The 20,491-nt window shown below is 42.9% G+C and overlaps 1 protein-coding gene across 3 annotated transcripts in view; it reads left to right on the top strand.

Annotated features, from left to right (window-relative positions):
• The first annotated feature begins 13,561 nt into the window (after positions 1-13,561).
• DIAPH2 (diaphanous related formin 2) overlaps positions 13,562-20,491 on the top strand; it is a 168,468-nt gene continuing 161,538 nt past the window's right edge. For all 3 annotated transcript variants that reach the window (XM_030967679.1, XM_030967681.1, XM_030967680.1), the window contains exon 1: positions 13,562-13,769. In XM_030967679.1, the coding sequence (XP_030823539.1) occupies positions 13,653-13,769 (117 nt within the window). In that variant the 5' untranslated portion in view covers positions 13,562-13,652. The remainder of the gene's footprint in view (positions 13,770-20,491) is intronic.

The raw sequence follows: 20,491 nt of genomic DNA, 5'->3' as shown, positions 1-20,491 counted from the left end.
GTGACCCATTTCCCTTTAATGATTATTTCCAGAGCAACAAGCAACAACATTAAACACAACTAAAAAGTCGGGCATGCAACAAACCTGAATGGAAATAATTAGCAAAGACTCAGCTATGAACTGGTTTTCTTCTGGATAAAATTAAAATCAGAATGTTGTAGCCTCTAACTCTTGTGAAATCTCCAGGTAACAACAGAGAACTTCAGAGACAGCAGAGCAAGCTGAGATGTGGAAAGCTCTGGTTTGCTTTTCAGGAGCCCGTTTAAAAATGTTCATAGGAGACAACCAGAGAAAACAGAGCTTTTGGTTTACTGAGAGGAAAATGTAATTGTATTTGTGTTGTAGAAAATCTGCTTCAGAGAGCAGCGGGGAGAATGAAGATCAGATCACCTTCATCACTCAGTGTGACATGTTCCCCTTGCTTATTTACTGTTCCACAAGTCACTTGGCAGGGAAAACAAAGTCATCTTTAATTATTTACAGAACACCAATATAAGCAGATGACAGAGGACAGTTAAAGCCTTCCCCAGTTCATGTTACAAATGCTGTGCTGATTCTGACAGCAACCCAGAGGATTTCTTCACCAAGTTCCTGACCTACCCGTGGTATATATACTTTCTCTTTTTTCCATCCCTATTTTAACCCAATTTCCTCCAGAGACCTCAAAAGACAGCCTTTAAAACCTCTCTGAAGATGGGTGGCAATGTAGAGGAGAGCTCCAAGGTACATTCTGTATTGAAACAGCAGAAATTATCCCTGATACACCAGAGAACGTGTGTGGCAAAGAGGCGGCAATCTCATCTGCAGGAATGATTCCAGAGTTTACACCTTAGATATGAGAACTTGAGCAAAACACTTAGAGAATTCAGGCTTCATGAACTCCTCTGTTCATCATATTAATTATCCTTTTACAGCCTTGGTTTTGTTTTTATTTTTATGATATTTCACAACTCTCAAAGCATGAACTATTTGAATCTCCACTTACTTCTATTTGATTATTTGCAATCCCAGCTTGGAGAAATCAAGGCAAGTTTTGCAGTATTTTCCAAGCATCCTAAAAAGCACCTGCAATGCTACAAATCCAAATAAGAACCTAAAGTGTGTGCTTAGATTGGATTGCTAAAACACAACTTGATTTTCACAACCACATTTGGTTGGAAGCTTTCTACCTACTCATATTCCATTCAGGCTTCAATGCTTTAAAAGAGGGTCCCTATTTTCAGAAAAGGCTAAAATCTGCTTAGATAGATGGAATGGAAGATACATGACTCAAAATAGGAAACAAAACCCTTTATCTGGTGACCCAGATCTACTCCATTAACAGGTGGGAGATCCCATTGCTGTCGTGAACATCTGAGTTATTCACTTATTTGTAATAGAAATAATCCTGTGCAGTTAAGTACTCAGCTTTACAGTATCTCATCATCTTGTTGTACTTACACGAGTAAGTATCCATTACCACTTGGAACACTCATTTAGCTGCTCAACTGACTGCTTAATGAGGTCTGCAAAGGAAAAGCCTTATCTGCAGAAAGCCAGTGTGGGAAGAAGCATGTATGCAGTCCTTTCTCCAGAGCAAAGCAAAGCATTTGTTCAGACGTAGTGTGAAAAGGAATTGGATTAAAGACAGTGTTCAGAAAAACAGAAATGAAATAAAAGATGAAATACATATATGTAGTATTTTCTACTAATGAAAGCAATGTTTTCTCCCCACTCACTGAGTACTGTATTGTTAGAATTTTGTCTCTCTAAATATCATCAGACTTTCAAAATTTCTCCTAGGAGTTAGGCCTGCTGCCTCACCCCCACCAAATAAATGCTTTCAGAATTCCATGCAGAAGAAAGGTCCAGTACAGCTTTTTTTGGAGTGCTTAATAATGACTCAGTCTGGTCTGTGTTTCAGCTCCAGAAATACAGTGGGACATCACCAGCTGCATTCACTCAGGTTTTAATTAACATACTGGTCATCATTAAATGTTTAAAGGATACTGGCAGTCAGTGCTGAGTATTTCCCTTTCACTCAGCACTCATTCAGAGCTCCATGCAGGACTCCAAAGCACACACAAACCCGGTATAAACCCTGCCACTGCTGCCAACAGCTCCAACCCACAGCCACCAGCTCAGAGATGCCCAAAGGGATCAAGTAGAACTCAGAATTCCCACTGAGATTATACAGACTGTTCACCACAGATCTGCAGCGTGACTCAAAGGCCCTCAGCCACAACTATCTGCTACTTCAGGAACCCAAGTTTAAGTGTTCCATGAACTTTTGTTTGTCTGTCAATTGAAAAATACTGTTTTAAGCAGACTTTGAGTCATTTCAATGCTTCAAATTAAGTTTATGCTTTCTTTGCTGCTTAAGAGCTCACATTTTTAAAAGCTGTAATTTGTCTATATTTACTGTTTCATTAAAACAAAAACATCTCCACTGATCATGCAGCAAACAGAGCACTTAATCCTTCCTCATGTGACAGCATTACTCAAAGATCTGCTATGCAGCAACCCTTCCATCTGCAGGAACACCACTGGCACCACTGAAAGATTCCTTTTAGTCCTGTATATGCACAAGGAGAAGCTGAAAAACGGGTCAAACCCATTAATTTGTCATTCCAGCAGCCCAACCTGAGCTGCCCCCAGCCCCTGCTCAGCCCTGGGTGTGCCCCAGAGCTCTGCTGATGTGTGGTGGTGACACAGCAGCCCCCAAAGGAAGCGTGACAAAAAGCTGCTTCCTGCTCTGTGGCCACGTTATTCATCAGTAACTAACAACAGCTTCAGTTTGTCTGCACTTGGTTACACATTCTGACACAGCCCACACAAAAACAAAACAAACACCAAACCCAAACAAAAGGAAACCCAGGAAAACTAATGTAAAATCCATTCTCTTCCTAGAACTACCTCTTTGCACTGTTCACACAGGTCTATCCTGTGCTTGTGACACATGTCAGTCAAGGTATTTTTTCCCCAATATACCTCATTTCTCTGCCCTTATGTGATAAAATCACTGTCAAGGGAGTTGGTGTGACAGTTGTATGAAGTCTCCAAATCACCACTGCCATTTCATGAGAGAACTGGTCTCTTGAAAGACAGAATACAGTGAATTTCCTGGTTAAATGGGGAAAGGTAAGATCAGCTAAAAACTGGAAAAGCTCTGAGGCAGTAAGAGTGAACTGCAGGCAGTTTGTAAAAAGAAGGGCTGGGTGGGAAGCCCACATATTCCCAGGATCCCTGACTCTTCAAAGATGAGGTTTTCCTATTCCTGTGTTATCCCTTGCCTCATCTTCCAGCACAGTTCCCAAAGCCCTGCAGCTGCTGGAGGCAGGCAGGAGGTGGAACAGATCTGAAGGGCCAGCAGCTCTGCCCCACCATGTCTAACACACCCCAGTGCTGCAGTGCACAGAGCTTTTAGCTCACACCAGGGAAACAGAAATCAAAAGAAACGGGTCAGTGATGGCAGGCAGGTGCAAACTCTGAGATAAAACCACCTCTGAAACAGGGGAGCGATAGGAGGGTAACAGATTTTTGTTATCAGTTATGAATCAGGTGAATTTCAGCTCGTTCAGGGCTGTTGGCTGGGGAGGCACAGGAAAAATGAGCACCAGAACATTCCTGAGAATGTTCAGGAATATTCAGAAAGTGAGAACCCAGAACCACTGAGTGTGTTCTGAGCAGTGCCTCTGCCCTGGAAGCTGTTCACAGCTCCACATCTGAGCACGCTCCTGCAATGCACCACCTCCTAAAGGAGCCAGTCCTTTATCAGGATAATGAATAATCCCAACCTTCTCTCAGCGTTTCAGGTTGTTCTCATTTGTACAAAGCATGTATTTGCTTGCTGAATAGAAAGTTCAGCCAAGTTTAAGGTACAGACAGGCAGAAATAATAACCTCGTACATCTGAATAGCACTTGTGGTCATCTGTGCAAGACTAATTAATACAAGAACTGCTTTGGACTCAAACTTTGACTTCCAAAGAGGACATCATACAAACATGATACAGTTGTTTATGAAGACATTTCTATAGCAAAAAAAAACCCCAAACTAAACCAAACCAAAGATGCTATGCATGCTAACCACCTGGAGCACTTCTTTTCTCAAAAAGATTCTACAACCAAAAAGATTTGACATTTTAAATTATTAAAGTGTATGCTTTAGAAGCAGATATTTCATTTCCAGCAATAGTTTTTGCATGTATCCTTTTTCAAACCATCTTTTTATGCAAAAAAGGAGCTGCCATCATAGGAACATGTTACAGGCAAGTGTTAATGCTCTTGATGTATTTCGTTTTAGAGAATCCAACCCCTCTATTCCTTTGTTCAGTTTTCAAAACAGGCTACCTGATTTTGAAAAAGAAGCTCTAAAATTCTCATGCTTGTGTCACTAAACCCAGATTAACATAATCTTGGCTGCTGTGCATCACTTGAAGGCCTCATTAGCTTCAGTTCTAAGTACATTAGCCTAGGACCTAATGTTAAATAACTGAGTTATTTAATAGTTCTGATAATTATTTCATTGTGTTTCCTGCACTTAATTAGTAAATAAACATGCAGAAACCAGCAGCAAAAGAAGGAAGCCCTGGAGCTCTGCTCCCAACTGAGCATTTCCCTCTCCCACACGGAGCTGGGCACTGGGAACTCCATCATTTGCTTTCTGGACATGCCAGTCACTTCTGACTGTCCTGTTCTTTCTGTGGGGCATCATTGGGTGGATAAAACCCATCTGCCAGGGCAGCCACACAGGGAAAGCCCAAGGTTCAAGCCCTTGGTCAGGAACAATAAAAATTGTTTCCTCCACGGCAGTGGAGTGCCCAGCTGCTTACACACAGAGTGCTCCTGCTCCACTAAGCTGAGATGATAACAAGCTGCTTATGGCAGCTTAATATAAGAATATTTGTACAGAAATAAGTGTAAGCATTGGACACAATATAGCAATCACATTGAAGCAATTCCAACAAGCACCTCCTTTTGCTTATAAGAGATAATACTAAAAAAGAAAATTTACTGGGCAGGTAATATACACAGAACTGGAAGTTTTTTCCCAAAGTTATTCTTATTGGGAAGAAATTATGAATATTAATTAATATTATCTACCAATTTATTTACTAATATGAGTTTACAATACATCACCTAAAAACCTGCAACAACAGGTAAGTGCAGCTATTATTAATATGCTGAACAGGCAATGACCATGGATGAACATTCCACAAGTTTTTATCTTATTCTTCCATTGAACAATTTGAACAAAGATTTTGTAACATGATCTTTAGCTTTAATCAGGCCTGTTTTGTCCGTCTGCTGGAACGACCTTCTAGTGCAGCTGGGAAAGCCTGACCTTTCCTGTGCCATCAGCCAGCTTCAGAGGTGACACAGCCACCGCTGGCCCTGAGCTCCCTCTTGCTGCTCCTGGTTCTCTTTCTCTTGTGGACAGCCTCACCTCTCTCCAGCTCTCTGTGAAGATTACAGTGCTCTCTCCTCTGCACTCAACTCTCTCTTCTTGCTAGGTGCTCCTTGGACAATTACATCCACAGATTTCCACACTGTTTCTATTCTGAAGTTTTAAGACTGTCAAAAACACCATGTTCTTAAAAAAATGTGTAATAACCATTCCTGCAAATGGAACCTATACTTTCCTACACATGAAACTTGCATTTTTTTTGTCCCATCCTTCTCACTGGACTTGTGTCACCTTCCTGTAATGGAACAAGCATCTGCCAAGTGCCTGGGCTCATGTTCCTCCTGTGTGGGAGAGGGTTTTGCATTGGCACCTTTGGATTCATGCTGAAGGCTCATTAAAGAGCATGGTGACAAAGAGTTCTGACCCAGAAATGGGCAATAATATCCACTGATATGGCTGATGAGCTTAACTTGCCCTCAGCCTGCAGACTTTGCCCTCTTTGCACAATTTCTATTGATCTTCAAACACATGGCTGAGAACTGGTGCTCAGCGCTGGTCCCTAAGTCAATGTGGCAGCAGGAAAGGCTAAAAACCCTGCCAATTTTCACAATATAAATGTCACATTCATCAACCAGAGCACTTGGAGTGGAGAGTTAAAGGTGAGAGAACATTACTGGAAATCTCTCACTGCCACATTTGTGCCCTTTGCCTATGCCAGAGCTGGGACACGACAGGTGAGGATTGGCTCAGCAGACTGACCTGGCAGAGAACTGGTCTTTTTTTAACCCTTATTAATTTTGTTTCATGAAAAACTATAAGGATGCTGAACAAATCCACTTTGCATGTGGATAAAGTGAGGGAAACAAACCACTGCCACCCTGAGAGCCACCTCTTCTCACACTAAATCAAGTCTAACGTGTGTTCTCCTGGGCTGAGCCTCCAACTCATCTTCAGCCACTTGCGTGATTAAAAATAGACAATTGTGCATGTGCAGGAGAAGATCAGAGCTAATCTTGCTTCTCACTGTTTTAGCACATGCCATCTTCATTCATTTATAAAAGGGACTAAGTGGACAAGCAAAGAATTTTGATTATTGCTTTTCACAAGTAAGTTCAGTGTGAGCAATATTTAAGGAACTAACAGACACAAAAGGAAGAATAATTCAGAACAAACCAAACACGTAGAAGAAGAGCAGATCCTTGTTTTCTGCAGTGTTTTACACAGTCCCATCCTGCTGGAACTGTGCTGGATGACAAGGATGCATATTTGACTTCAGAGTCAGGTTTTTCTCTCACAAAAGATAAACATGCAGTCGATTTCAGTGAAAGTTACTAAAAACTCTTAAGTTAAACCCAAATATTGAGTGAACCAAAATCAACACAGGGAGTATACCAAAAACATCCCTGCTGAGCATAATTCTTCTCATTCCTCAAAGCTGCAGTACCTGCTTTTCAAGGTATTTAACTCTCAGTCATTCAAATAACATGATGAAATTATATAATAAAATTAGTTTACATACTGAGTAACTGCATCATACCACTGGTTTATCCCCCTTGAAAGAAGCTGTTTAGATAATCCCACTGTTAGCTCCTGTAAAAGGACACACTTGTAAAATGTGTCCCTTTATTGTCCCCAGAAATGGGCTTTAGTGGAGTTAGCACAGGAAAAGTTAGCAAAGGAAAAACCTTTGGTCCAGTTGTGGCAATGGAAATCCCTCCATACACACCCAATAAATGATATGTGCTACCCACAGGGCAGAACAGTTAAATACAAAGTAAAAATCCATCTCTTTCTGGTAAGTGCAGTTATTATTAATATGCTGAACAGGCAATGACCATGGATGAACATTCCACAAGTTTTTATCTTATTCTTCCATTGAACAATTTGAACAAAGATTTCCTAACATGATTTTTAGCTTTAATCAGGCCTGTTTTGTCCATCTGCTGGAACTCTTCATTAGCATTACTAATGCCTTCAGCATGTGCATTATTTCCATCAAAATGAACTTTATTTCCACCCAGAAATCTGCTTGTTGAAGTACGGGCTAGGGAGAGAGATATTTCAATTATAATTATTCATTCCCTGCACTGTAGAATTCTTATCTGTTAGGGGTTTGTGTCATATACAGAAACGATAAACACTGTGATAGAGCTTTCTTTATAGATAAAATAAATAAAATAAGAAAGTTCCCAGCCTGGCCATTAAATGCCCAGTCTGGTTCTGTCATGCTTTGAGTAGCCTTGGGCAGCTATAGAAATGTGGTTTATTAAGGAAATTTCTGTGGTATTTAGTTTTTGTGAAAAGCTGTGAAGATGTACAAAAGCAGGATAAATAGAAACATCTCTAGTGCTCGATGTGGTCAAGGGGAGCCTTACAGTAAATAAAAGGAGTTTATTGTGAGCTGTTCAGTCATGTTTGAGAAGCAAAGTGTGCTGTGAGATACGAACATCAAAAGATATTTTCTAAACAATTTGGGAAGATCCCACAGCAGGATAAGCTGAGAACTCAGCCATGGGGCTGTGGGGAGATGTGCACAACAGAGAGGAAAAGCCGCCAGGAGCCTTCCAGGGGAAAATGAAAGTCCCAGTGGGAAGAAACAGGTTTTCAGTTTCCTTCTGCAGAACTGCAGGCAGTGACAGAGTTGCACTGTCAGAGACAGATAAAACAGAGGTGCTGGGTGCCTAAACCACCAGAGATGACAGAAAAAGAGTGAAAAATGAGGAGCTTTTACTGAGACCTTGAATACTCTATTTAAATCCACAGCTACTGTTGGGATTTGACTCTAAATCAAAAAGATGTACTATATTGTTAAAAATTGTAAGTAGGGTAGCACATATGAGTAATAACAATTGTATGTTTAAAAACTGGAATACAGTGTTTAGTGATAATGTTAATGTTTTCATTTTTTTCCTCTCTGTACAGATCATTTCCAGTTCTTTCAGGCTTGGAAGAAAACTCATAAAGTATTATGAGACATAAATGTGTTTTATTAACATCGAGCAGTTGTGTCCCAGAATATAAAATGTTGGGAAAAAATAGAAATACTAATGCAAAAAGTTCTGATTATTCAATAGAATAGGATATTTGAAAGATAAAGGGAAAAAAGAGAATCAATTACTAACTAACTACCATTACTTCATATATCAGCAGTTTGCTTCGTTTTTCTTGTGGGAAATGTCCAAAATGAAGCAAAATAATTTCTTGTATTTTTTACATTGTCCTCTGAAATAACCCTGGGCTATTTTTTATATATTCCTTGTTTCTAAAAAACATGAATGGAGCAAGAACTATGTTTTCCTACTGTTCTGCTAAAACCTGAAAGCAGAAAATCTTTTGGAGAAGATAAACCTCATTGGGATCTAGAATTATAGACTGAGGGGTCAAAATGGAGAAAAGGGTGACAAGACAACTCACCTAAATCAGTTCACTGCTTCAAGGAGAGGAAATGCTTCTAACAGGGAAGTAACACTTTGGAAAATATAAACCTAAACACTGTATTGATGTTTTGTTTCCTAAGAATTAGGGGAGCTGGCCTGGAGTAAATTAAAATCTCTGATTTTTTTCTAGATTAAAACAATTATTCAGTTTAATGAAAAAACTGCCTTGACACAAGTAAACTTCATATTCATACTGTATCATTTAATAATGGTAGAGCTTGTCCAGCTTTAGATTTTAAATCAGAGCTGCATTAAGTCAGTCAGGGTGAATGGAGGTTTGCTGTAAGCACAATTACCTCCCCAACATATTCAACATGAAATCTTTCCTGAACAATAGGTGGGAAACTCAGCTTCCTCTTCCTACAAGGCAAAACGTGTAAGTTATCTTGGAACTGAAAAGTTTAAAGCCCAAAAAATGAGCTGTGGTGCAGCCACCTCCCAGCCGGTTAAACACAGACTGCAGCCAGGGAGAATGAACCTTGCTCAAGTGTCATCCTGAGCATTCAAAGCAATGTTCAGAATCAGTTTTAATTAACATTGGTTAAAAGGTTAATGTAAGATGTTTTAATGTTCCTTCGAATCACTAACAAATTTTATATGTGTGATAGTAATTTCTTGTGGTTTCATTTACAGAAACACTACAGAATGTTCAATTATTGCCTCTAGAAAGCCAGGAAATTGTGATTTAGATTAAATAAAGTTTTAGCAAACAAATAATTCTTGGAATTATCAGTGAGTGGATTTTCTGTGGATTTGAGTTTGCAAATAAATAATATTTATTAAGTAGTCTAAGAGAGTATTGTTTAGAAAGTGAGGTAGATTTGTCAACAGAGACTATCTATTCATATGCAATTAACGCTCTTCATTTATTTTAATTGCTTAGCAGTTAATACTTCTAATCCTATTTTCCCACCTGTTAAGATAAGCTATTCAACCCCAGCTTTCCTTGTTATTTACCACATTCTCATGCACTGTCAACAAGCTTAGACTGATTTCCATCTGAAGATAAATTCAGGAATTTTTAAAAATTCCTAAATGCAAATCGATTCCAACTAAAACTGCAAGAAGGAGGAAGAGACAGGAGAGTAAAAACTGACTGCAGTGATGACACTGATCAAGAAGAGAGCAAAGCTTCCAGCTCACCAGGAGCAGGGGAAGGATTGTGGTGTGTTCTCCTGGTACAGTGGTTGTGCTAATGACATAGAATTTCTGGATGAAAAGCTGGGAATGTACTGCTGGGTGACTTAGCAACATATTTCCTGTTTGTGGTTAAGTTAAATACTGTGTGTTTTCTCTTCTGGTAGCATACAGAGTAATTACTTTCTTTCTTTTTCTTTTTTTTCTCCAGTGCAGTTAGGATAAAGACTACAGCACTGTTAACTTTCTTCTTCAGTTCTAGGAATGTGGAGACCAGAACATTTCCCAGGGACTGAAAACTGAATCTCTGCTCTGGTGATCTGTCAGCTGCACTTTTCAAGCAGAAGCCTATGCCTTGTCTGGCAAATGGAAATTCTACCACTGAATTATGAATTCTCATAAATCCAACATCATTTTGGGATATCCGAGTGAGTGCTTCCTGCAAGCCTGCATGACTGAACTTTTGGTCTGTTTAGAGGAAGAGTGTTTGTTAACAACTGTAAGATCTCATGTTGCTGGGTTAGCCAGTCATCCTCAGAGGCCTATTTCAGTTCAGATATAAAATCATGCACTTTTTGGGAGGCTCAGAATGCCTCATGCTCATCAGTGCCTGATCATTTTGCTTTCAGGTCATTGTGTGATCTCTGAGCTGCTGTGGCTGTGTGACTGAATGGAACTGAGATCACACCTAAGGAGAAATGTCAGCACCTACAGAGCAGTGGCTCTTTGGAGTTACATGTTTGCAGTGTTGTGAAATGACATTTGTAATAAATAGTTCTGGATCCATTTCCTTCAGAGATGAAGCCAAGTTAAGAACAGTTTGTACAACTACTCGTTTCCACCCTCAGGCCACACTGTTGCTCTCAGAGTTGAGCCAAAATGCTGCATTGCAGGTCTGCCAAAATGAGCTTTGTCTGCCTGCCTTAGGCAGAGCTGTGGCTTTCTGGAGGGTTTTTTCTTTGTTTCATTTTGATGTTGAGGGGCTTTTCCCTGTAATTTTTTTCCTGACTGGGATAGCTATGTTATTTCTCTTCACTCCTTTTGTTTGGAACTACCTGCAGAGTTTATATGGTCATAAAGTTCATACATGGAATATTTGCTTCTCAGTCCTGGAAACTGGAGTGGGGTGGGGGAAGAACTCTAAAATGCAGCAGTGTGACTAAAAACATTTTCAAAAAGAAAACAACTGGCTTTAACTTCTGCCGAGGAGGCTGTGAAGTGGATCTAATGGCACTTGATATATGGCAAGCTTTTCAAAAGCAGGTCTCCAGCAAATCCTGGAGCAATGTTTTGTACAACACAAACAATTTTAAGCCACAGCTGAAATCTCCAAATGGAGACTTGCAAAGCATTTGTAAATCAGAGTTAAAAAAACGAAATAACTCTGTAAAGCAAGCAGCCATCTGTCCCAGGAGAGCAGGCAAACCCAGGAAGGGGAACTAAGAGCAGCTGTGGGATGACTTTTCATCACATGATGCAGCTGCAGCCCGATGGTTGCACATCTTTTCTCCATCACTCAGACAAGGGTACATTAATTACAATGTACCACACCAAAACAGCAAATCTCCTGTGATGTTTTCAGTGATGTGTGGTGTCCCCACACCCGACTTCAGTGGGTTTTTTATGTTTTGCTAAAATCAGGAATGTGATCTGAGTTTTACTCCATCAAAACTGAATTAACTCAAGGCCTGGCTGTACATTAGCTCAGTTTTCTCGATTTCTCACATGTGCACTTGCTTTCATTCACACCACAAATTATTTTTGGCATGTTGTGCCAGCTGCTCCTGAATCTTAGAGGTCAGTTAATGTAAAGGTTTTACTGAAGAACACTTGGCTCGTGCAGTATGAGCAGCATTGTGGCAAATTTAGAACATTTGAGGATAAAAAGTTCTTGAGCACTTTAGAAGTTATGCTGAACAAGTAGTGCTACAGAATTTGGTTTAAAAACTCTTAAATTTGTACATAGAGATGCCAGGCTGTTGGAAATTCTTCTCTGTCATCTCTGAATGTGGACTGACTGAACTTTGTGCTCCATATGTAGGTGCTGCTTAATACAGAAAAATAGAGACAGCAGAGAAAACCCAAAATGGTCATTAGAGCTAATTGAAAAGAAGAAAAAAACAGATTTGAGCATTTCTTTTTAACAAACCATTGTTGAACGGGTGCTGTAGAATGATATCCTGTAAATTATAAATGGATGTAGTTGGAAATAACATGACATTGCCTGACATTGCAAACAAATGATTAAATTCATGATTACTTGATTAATTTCATCATTAGAACTTAGGTATGGTTAAGATGGTATTATAAACTATGTCCAAATAATTATTGTTAAAATCAACAGAATGAGAAAAAGGAAGATTTATACAGGCGGGAAGAGATGGATCTCAAAGGAAATTTTAGAACAGAGCAGCTAGCCACAGCTGGCCTATTTTATAATTTCCTAACTTCTGCTGCCAAGATTCTACTTTGAGTTCAAGACACCTGCCAGTTTTAGAGCTATCCTTTTATTTGAAAGCTGGTGTTGTCAGATTTTATCAACAGGTGTTCATTGCTGGATTGAAAAGGTAAATATTTCCCCCAGTACTCAGGTAAGCCTCAGAAAGTCACAAGAAATCGAGAAACCCCTGAATCTCAGGTTTGGATCACTGTGTATGTATTAGACAGAGATCAGAAATTCACTATTCTGTCTTGTTTGTCTTTTGGGACTCTCTCCTAGAGGGCAACAAACTGATACATTTATATCTGAATGTGAACTCGAAAGGATTGCCCTTGTCCCACCAAAACAACAGATCATGATGGTGTTCATCACTGCTGTCTTGACATAATTTAGCAGGTATAGATTCAGCTATACCAACACAAAACGCAGATGTGACCCATGATTTTCCTCTGTCCATGCTGATACATCCTGAGAGTCCTTCAGTTTACACAGCGAGGCTCGGCCGAAGGGATTCTGGAATCCACAGGAATGGTTTAAACAGTTTTCCATTGCTGTAATCCATGGGCAGGGCCAGATGACTCAGATATCGTACAGCCTGAAGAAGAGAGAGGCAGCTTTGGGGTGCTCTAAGCGGCCTTCCAAAACCCACCGGGAACTTTCACCAAAGACTGGGCAAGGCAATTTACAAGAGCACGTAGACAGGACACAGGGGAACGGGTTCAAACTAGAAGAGCGAAGGTTTCGATTCAATATGAGGAAGAAATCTGAACAGAAATCCTTCCCTGTGAGAATGGGGCGGCCACAGCTGCTCTGGGCAGCCTGTGCTAAGGCCGCCCCTGGATCGCTGGGCGTGCCCAAGGCCAGGTGGGACGGGGATTGCAGACACCTGTGCCAGCGGCAGAGGCCCGCCCATGGCAGGACAGGCAGTGCCGGCCCCTCCCAGCGCCCCGTGCCGTAACCCCGGGCCGGGAAGCAGCCGGGCCCTTCCCCGCTCCGGGGGCGTTCCGAGCTCCCTCACGGCTCCGCCATTTGCTGCCCGCCGCCGCAGGGCGCAGGCGCGCGCCGCCCGCTCAGGCGCGGTGGCTCGGGCGGGCCGTGCGCGTGCGCGGCGGGGCCGGGGGTGCAGCGGAGCCGCCCCGGCGGAGCGGGCGCGGGCGCGGGGGCCCATGGGGCCGGTGCGGCCGTGAGCGCTCGGCTCGGCTCGGCTCGGCTCGGCTCGGCTCGGCCCGGCGGGGGCAGCCCCGCGGAGCCATGGACGGACACGCGGCTCCGGGCGCGGGCGGCGAGGAGCCGCTGAGCTCCGGCAGGATGAACGCGAAGCGCGGCGGGCGCGCCGCGGAAGAGGAGAGCCGGAACAAGCCCAAGCTGGTGAGCGCGCCGGGAGGCGGGCGGGGAACGGCCCCGGCTCGAGCAGAGGCTGCTGCCGGAGGAGGGGGCGCGGATGCGCCGCTTCCAGCGGGGAACGCGGGGCGTGGGAGCCTTCCCGGGGATTGGCGGCTCCGTGTTCCGCGGTTCCGTGCGGGTTCGGGGGAGGCAGCGCCCAGAAGGGCCGGGCCGCGGTGCCGCTGCTCGGGGCCGGGCGGGCTCCCGGGCGGTGCCGGGGTGGGCGCTGAGCGCGGGCGGCGGCGGAGTTCCCACGCTCGGGAGGGGACGGGGACAGCGCCGGGGACAGCGGCAGCGCCGCTCCGCAACCGCTGCCCCGCTCCGCGGCCGGAGCCGGGTGCGGCCGGCCCCGCTGAACCATCCAGAACCATCGCGGTGATCGCCATGCGAACCACGTGCTTGCCAATGGAACCTCTCACTTCATGGGAAAACAATCTCAGAAACTGGGTGGTGTCTTATGGTTTTTTGGAACGTAAACCCTGTTTGGGAGTGCAGTTTGCTTATAATGGCTGTGCTCTTTGATTAGTTTACTGACAGACCTGATAAATCAAAATACAGGCAGAGGTCAAGGCAGCATCACTGGGTTGTATCACAGTTCATACATGCAGCAGTAGCAAAACCTGCAATGTGACGGTGTTTACCTTTAATTGTTTACATTTGTCAGTTGCACGTGTTGAATCGACCCTGTTTAGCTCAGTTCTTGCTGTATTTCCAAAAGCAACAATGTAGCAGACGCTTATAACTCTTGAGTCCTCTCCTTGGAGAGAGTACTAAAGTTACAAACTTTATTTAACCTGTTGCAAGGGCTTTCCCGGATGCTGGTAAAACTAAGTCAGTGTTGGAGTTCTCCCACCATGTGTTCCTTTAGTGAGTGTTGAGCTTTTAGATAATCAGCCTGACTACTGCAGTTTGGGTTCTTCTTGTTTGTTTGGGTTTTTCTTGTTTTGTTTTTGTTGCTGAACATGCAGTTAGAGTTTGTGGAAGTTGGTAAATATATAACATTGAGGCATAGAAAAGTTACTGAAAGTTGTAATTGTTGCAGAGGATGGCAGTCAGAAGCATGAATGACTTGAACTGCGCTTGTATTAAAATTGACAAGGTATCTTGGCAAAAGATAAACACGTGTGGTGTTTTGTTTTGTTTCATGGTGTTATTGGAAACAAACTCCTGTTTCCTTGCATAGGTTAAGCTTTGTATAAACAGCACCTTTGGGTGTGTTTATACTACCCCTACTATTTCCTGCTAAAGTATCTAACTCAGCTACTTTCCCTGCCTGAAGATTCCTGCAGGGAACTGATTCAAGAATCACTCAGGGAAGTGCTTCTCTTGGTAGCTGTGAACATAAATTTGAATTTTGCTCTAGCAGAAGAGAACTCTGTTCTGATAGAAACACATAATTTGAAAAATCAAAGTGAAATGAGCTCAAAATTGGTTTGAACAGGACGCCTATTTCCATTGCACAGTCTATTCACTTATTTTAGAATCACTAGAATAAACTTTCATTGTTCCATTGAGTGGAAAAAAAGAACATTATGTTAATATTTAGCTTCATTCACAGCAGCATGCATTTGTTTCTTGAGGGGGTGGATGATTGCAGTCCGGCAGCACCCTGGACCAGAGCAGGGATATATTGCTCAAATCAGACCTTCTGAAAGATAGTTTTGCCCTGGGGTAAGTGACTGGCCTTTGATGATGGAATTGAGTGAGTGGGTTGAATAGGAAAGCAGATTTTCTTCACTCTGGACATGATGTACCTGACGCAAACAGAGATTTATTTTTGGTTTAGAAAAAGAGCTGGGATTCAGGTGTGCTTTAAATTGAGTTGGGGTGACTGGACAGCCAGATTTACCAATTATTACCGTGGGTTTGTAAGCGAAGAACAAGGCTGTAATCAGGGAAAGGCTTCATCCATTCTACAGGAGAGTAATCCTACAGAATTTTGCTGGCTTTACTTGGAATGAGGAGTTGGTTCTGCTGGGCTGGCAGTGTCCCCAGGCACTGGGAGAGCAGTGTTACTTGCACCTCATCCCTGTTCTCTTCTTTGTGCAAGATAAAGATGTGTTTGGGACCTGTGGCAAAGAAGCCAGGCTGTTTGTGCTGTGCTGTCACTGAGCTCATATCCAAAGTTCCTCACAGCTGGGTGTGGAGATTTTCTTGGTTCATCTTTGCAACTTACAATTCATGGAGTTTCAGTGGAGTTGCAGAGATGAATCAACCTGCAGTCCCTGTCATGTGTTGGGTGTAATTCCAGGAGCTGACAGGAGTGTGCCTCCTCCCAAACTTATTTCACACATCCAGGGGAGTGCTGAGCAAGGGCTTGCTGGGAGAGGCTGTGCAGCTACACAGAGGAGAAAGTATTTCTGGTTCCTGGCACAGGAGCTGAAATTAGGCAAATCCTTGGGAAGAAGTCCAGAGGAATGATATTTTTATGATAAAAATGGCTCTAGGTGACAGAGGGCTAGGAACTGAAGTCATTATCCTGAGGGAAGGGAAACTAGAATAGAAAGGTGGAAGGTTTTGATTTCCCTGTTCTCTTCATCTGAAACTAAAAGGTGTGCAGTGCTGCTCTGCCTGCAGCAGTGCAGGGCTTTGTTTGGTGGGATTTTTTAGGGCTGCAGCCTGATCAGTGGCACTTTTCCTGATGGACAGGAAATAGGACTGGGCTGTTGGGAGAGAATCTGTGCTGGGAAGGAAAACAATGCTTTAAAAGTATTTCCCTGTAAGACAATTGACTATATACACACACAATTAATTAAGGGTGAGCTGTATCAGGACCACTAATTCATTTATTTTCTACTTTAGGTAGTTGGGAGTGGTGTTCAGGTTTCATGTAATTTGTTGACTGTGACTGAGCTGCACAATGAGAATTGAGTTCCAGTTTTTATAATAGAAAAGTAGTGTGTAAACTGGAATATTTTACTGAAGTTTGCTATCAGTGTTAACAGCACCTGGACTTAGCTGCTGCTGAGGCAGCTCTGGGTTGGTGTTTTGGGTTTTTTTTTTTTTTTCTGGCTTGAGGACTAGAGGTTGGAATAAGTGCCTGGTATTTTTGTCGTCATTTTTGTTTACAGTGAAATGGGCAGAAAAAACCTAGATTGTTTTGGCAAACAATCATCTGATCTCACGTCAGCCCTGAGAATAGGCTGGCAGGAGGTGGCAGAGAGCAGTTCATGGGTTTGGCAACATGCTAATTTGCTTGTTTTAAAGCATGCATGTTCGGCTAGGGCAAACACACTAAATTAAGGTTGTCAGGGAGATTGCTGGGATTCCTCTGTTGGTTAATGCTTAACTCAGATGTTCTTTGCTCTCCTCCACCCTTCAGTCACATGGGAAATAGATAATTCTGTCAGGGACCTAGGAAATGGGAGTGCTTGAGGGTGGCAGCTCTGGTTTGACAGAGCTGGGGTAGCTTACCAAGGGCCTGCCAAGTTGAGCATCTTGTTGGTTGAGAAGTTGAAGTCAGGCTTTTGACAAAAGTTCATGGCAGAAGAAGGGGAGACAGAGGTCATAAAAAGGAGCTGGAGAGGGGGCTAAAAGGGGAAGATGATTTGAAGGATGATGAAGTATTTGTTGGTCAGAGACACTGAGATCACTGTTGTTGGAAGTTTTCAAGTTCTGAACCTGGTTAGAGTCTTTAGCATGCTGATGTGAATTTGGTGGGTGACCCTGCTTTTTGGGCTGTCCTGAGCAAAGAAGTGAGATCCTTTCAACCATCTGTGGTTCTGTGAATCAGCACTTGAAAAGAGGTGCTGTAACAGGGTTTGGGGTGCTCTGGGAGTGGTAGAGCACTGCCTAACCAGAAATGAACATGACCAGTGGTTTTTGGGGGTGTTTTTAATTCCAGTTAATATCTCATGTCACTGTAGGATTAGCAGAAGCACGTGGCAGCCAGGACATGCCAACACTCACTGCTTTACCCCCAGGTTCCTCCAGGTCTGTGTGGGAGCTGTTCAGTGCAGGATTCTCCACTTCCTACAGACCACATTTCTGAAAGGGGCTGCCTTCTGAGTGTGATGTGGCCTTTAAAATCAGATTAGGAGAAAGATGTTGTGTAACTTGTAAAACAAATTGTTAGGGGGAAGAGAGAGCTCCTTTAATTGGAGAGCAAGTGGATTTGGTGATTCACCCAAGGAGCATCTCATATTTTGTTTTAAAAGCAGTAATTGTTTGTGCTTAACACTGAAGTCTTTTAAACCATGTGAGCTTTGAGAAGAGCTAGGAACTCAACATTCTGACTAATGTACCATAACCTGGAATCAAACAGTGGGATAAAAGTTTTTATGAAGTCACTTTAAAACAGAAGTAGGCTGAGTGTGCTTGGGAGAGGTTTCCCAGCTGTGCTGCACCACCCATATCAGTGCAGGAGTGGAGTGATTTAAATTGTGCCTATCAATCCTTGTCAGACAGACTGTGTGCTGCAGGACCCAAGGAAAAAAAACCCAAAAAACTCTGTTCATCTTGCATGACTTCTTTAGATATCTGTGCTCTGCATACGTGAACTATGAGTCAGGTTGAGCAGAGATTTTTGGCAATCAAATCAAATGTCTTACACTTGAAATCACAGTGTCTCTGAGTGAGATCTGTGCATGCCTGCAGAGAGTTCTTGTTTCAAGTGTATGCTTGAGGAAAAAGTGCACCAAAATGCTTGTGTTCCAAAAGAGTCTTGGTATTATTAGCTCAAAGTCAGGATATTCCAGCAGGTGAAGCTGTCCTGGGGTGACTTTATGATGCTTGTCCCCCATTGGTCTGTGTAGCCCAGAAATAATTTTCCACCTTTAAGGCTGGTTCTGAGAGCAAAGAGTGGCCAAAGAAGTACACAGTTTTTCTCCCAAATTTGCCCTAAACAAGGACAGAAGTTATCAAGGGTGCAACCATTACTGAAAAGTAAAATTGATGTCTTCTGGAACTTCTGTTGCTTGAAGTTATCCTGGTCAGGCACTGCATGGAGGGTAGGACAGGCCTGGTGCTGATGTTTAGGTAAATGCTGGAGCTTTTAATGGGAAGTGCTGTGTAAGTGAGGTGGTAGAGACAGTGATGAGCCTATCTGTGGTAATTAAACTTCCTGAACTACTCCTTGTGAGACAAAACTGTAGAGCACTTGTGTACCCTACAGGAAGCTTTGCAAACAGAGCAGATTCCAGCCCGGCCGGGTGAAGGGCAGCTGTGAGAACTGGCAGTGTGCTCAGCAGATGGAGCTGGTGCTGTCTGAGGCTGCAGGCAGCGTGGTGCTCAGTGTCCAGGTGTTCCAGGGTGAGCTTTGGTTCTGGTGTCCCAGAATGGGGATTGCTGGTGACCCAGCAGAAGGAAAAGATCTGCCTCTCCCCGTGGAGTGGGCTACAAGATGACTTCATGTTTTCTGCATCATTTGCAGTTCTCTGGAAGTAAACAATAAAGCAGTAATGGCTAATAACATCCCTCTGATTCTTTTCATCCTTGTCCAAATCCAGAGTACAACAAGCAATGTCAGTTGCTGCTGGAGCAAGTGTCAATTTCAGTTTGTTCTTCATCAGTTTGCTTGTTCAACCTTGAAGCACAAGAAGTTAGGAGATTACTCAAATGAGCGGTTTTAGCAGTTGCTTGCAGCTTTTATATCATTATTCCTTACAAAAAACCAATAATGCAGTAACTTTGTTTAGGGGGAAATAAGGGTTTTTTTCTTAAAATCAGCTATGGTGGTAGAAAGATAATTTTGGGAGATTGTCTACCTGCAACTTTATCAATTGCTACATAAATATTAAAGAAGGGTTTCCAATTGTTTCAAAGATACCTTGTATTAAACTTGCATATTGGTTTTGTATCAAACTGATCTTCAAATCTTGTCAGTGAAGTGGTTTTTTGCTGCAGCATTGGAGGAGTGAGCAGCCCAAGGATTCTCACCTGTAGCTTCCTCCCAGGTAGAGAGGTGGGATGTTGTGTGACAGAAGTAGCACTAACACAGCCTGCGAGGCAAATGTGTTCTACCTGGTAACAATAAATTGTGTGGGAGAAAGGGGTGCCAGGTCAAGAATTGACTTTTTCAGGGAGCAGCGCTTTCCCTGCTCCCCTTGGTGCTCTGCTGGCATCAGTTTTGTGTGGCAGTGGGACAGACAAGGTCCTGAAATGAGCCTGTCAGAACCACTCCTGTACTATTTGCTCTTCTTTGATTAGTTCCCAGAACCAATGAGACTGGAATTATGGCACATTATAACTCCTCCTGTTGCATGAATTTGTCTAAAGTTCATCCACCAGTTCCATGGAATTGTCTGCTTTTCAGCCCTCCTCTCCTGATCACCTGTACGTGACGTGATTGCAGCACAGATCTGAGAAGGATCTGCTGTGGCAGTGAAGTGATATTGTGGTGTACATCATGATCTAAACCAGGGACTCTTCTGATTTATAGAAGTGAAGAAATACTTGGAAGTTCAGTTCTGGAACAAGCCACACACGCGAATTTTATGGTTTGCTAGAGCTCCTGAAGGTTTTTGGTTCGCCTGGGTGTGGTAATATTTGGCCTGAAGGTGTAGTGCAGAGTGTCATGCCACCACACCTTGTGTGTTGTGTAAGGCGGGATTGTTCTGAGGAGTTTCTAATGGATACAGGCTCCTCCCGTGTAAACAGGAAACCCTGGGGAGAGTGAGGCAAGGGCAGTGTCGAGGTGGTGCTTGTGGCAGGCTCCCTTCCTGTGAGTGATCCTCAGAGAAAGTCATTGGAGAAAATGATGGATGTGG

Source organism: Camarhynchus parvulus, chromosome 4A (assembly GCF_901933205.1).
Source record: "Camarhynchus parvulus chromosome 4A, STF_HiC, whole genome shotgun sequence".
Classification (NCBI taxonomy): domain Eukaryota; kingdom Metazoa; phylum Chordata; class Aves; order Passeriformes; family Thraupidae; genus Camarhynchus; species Camarhynchus parvulus.
Note: the sequence above shows the minus strand (reverse complement) of the source record. Positions and strands in the feature narration are given on the sequence as shown.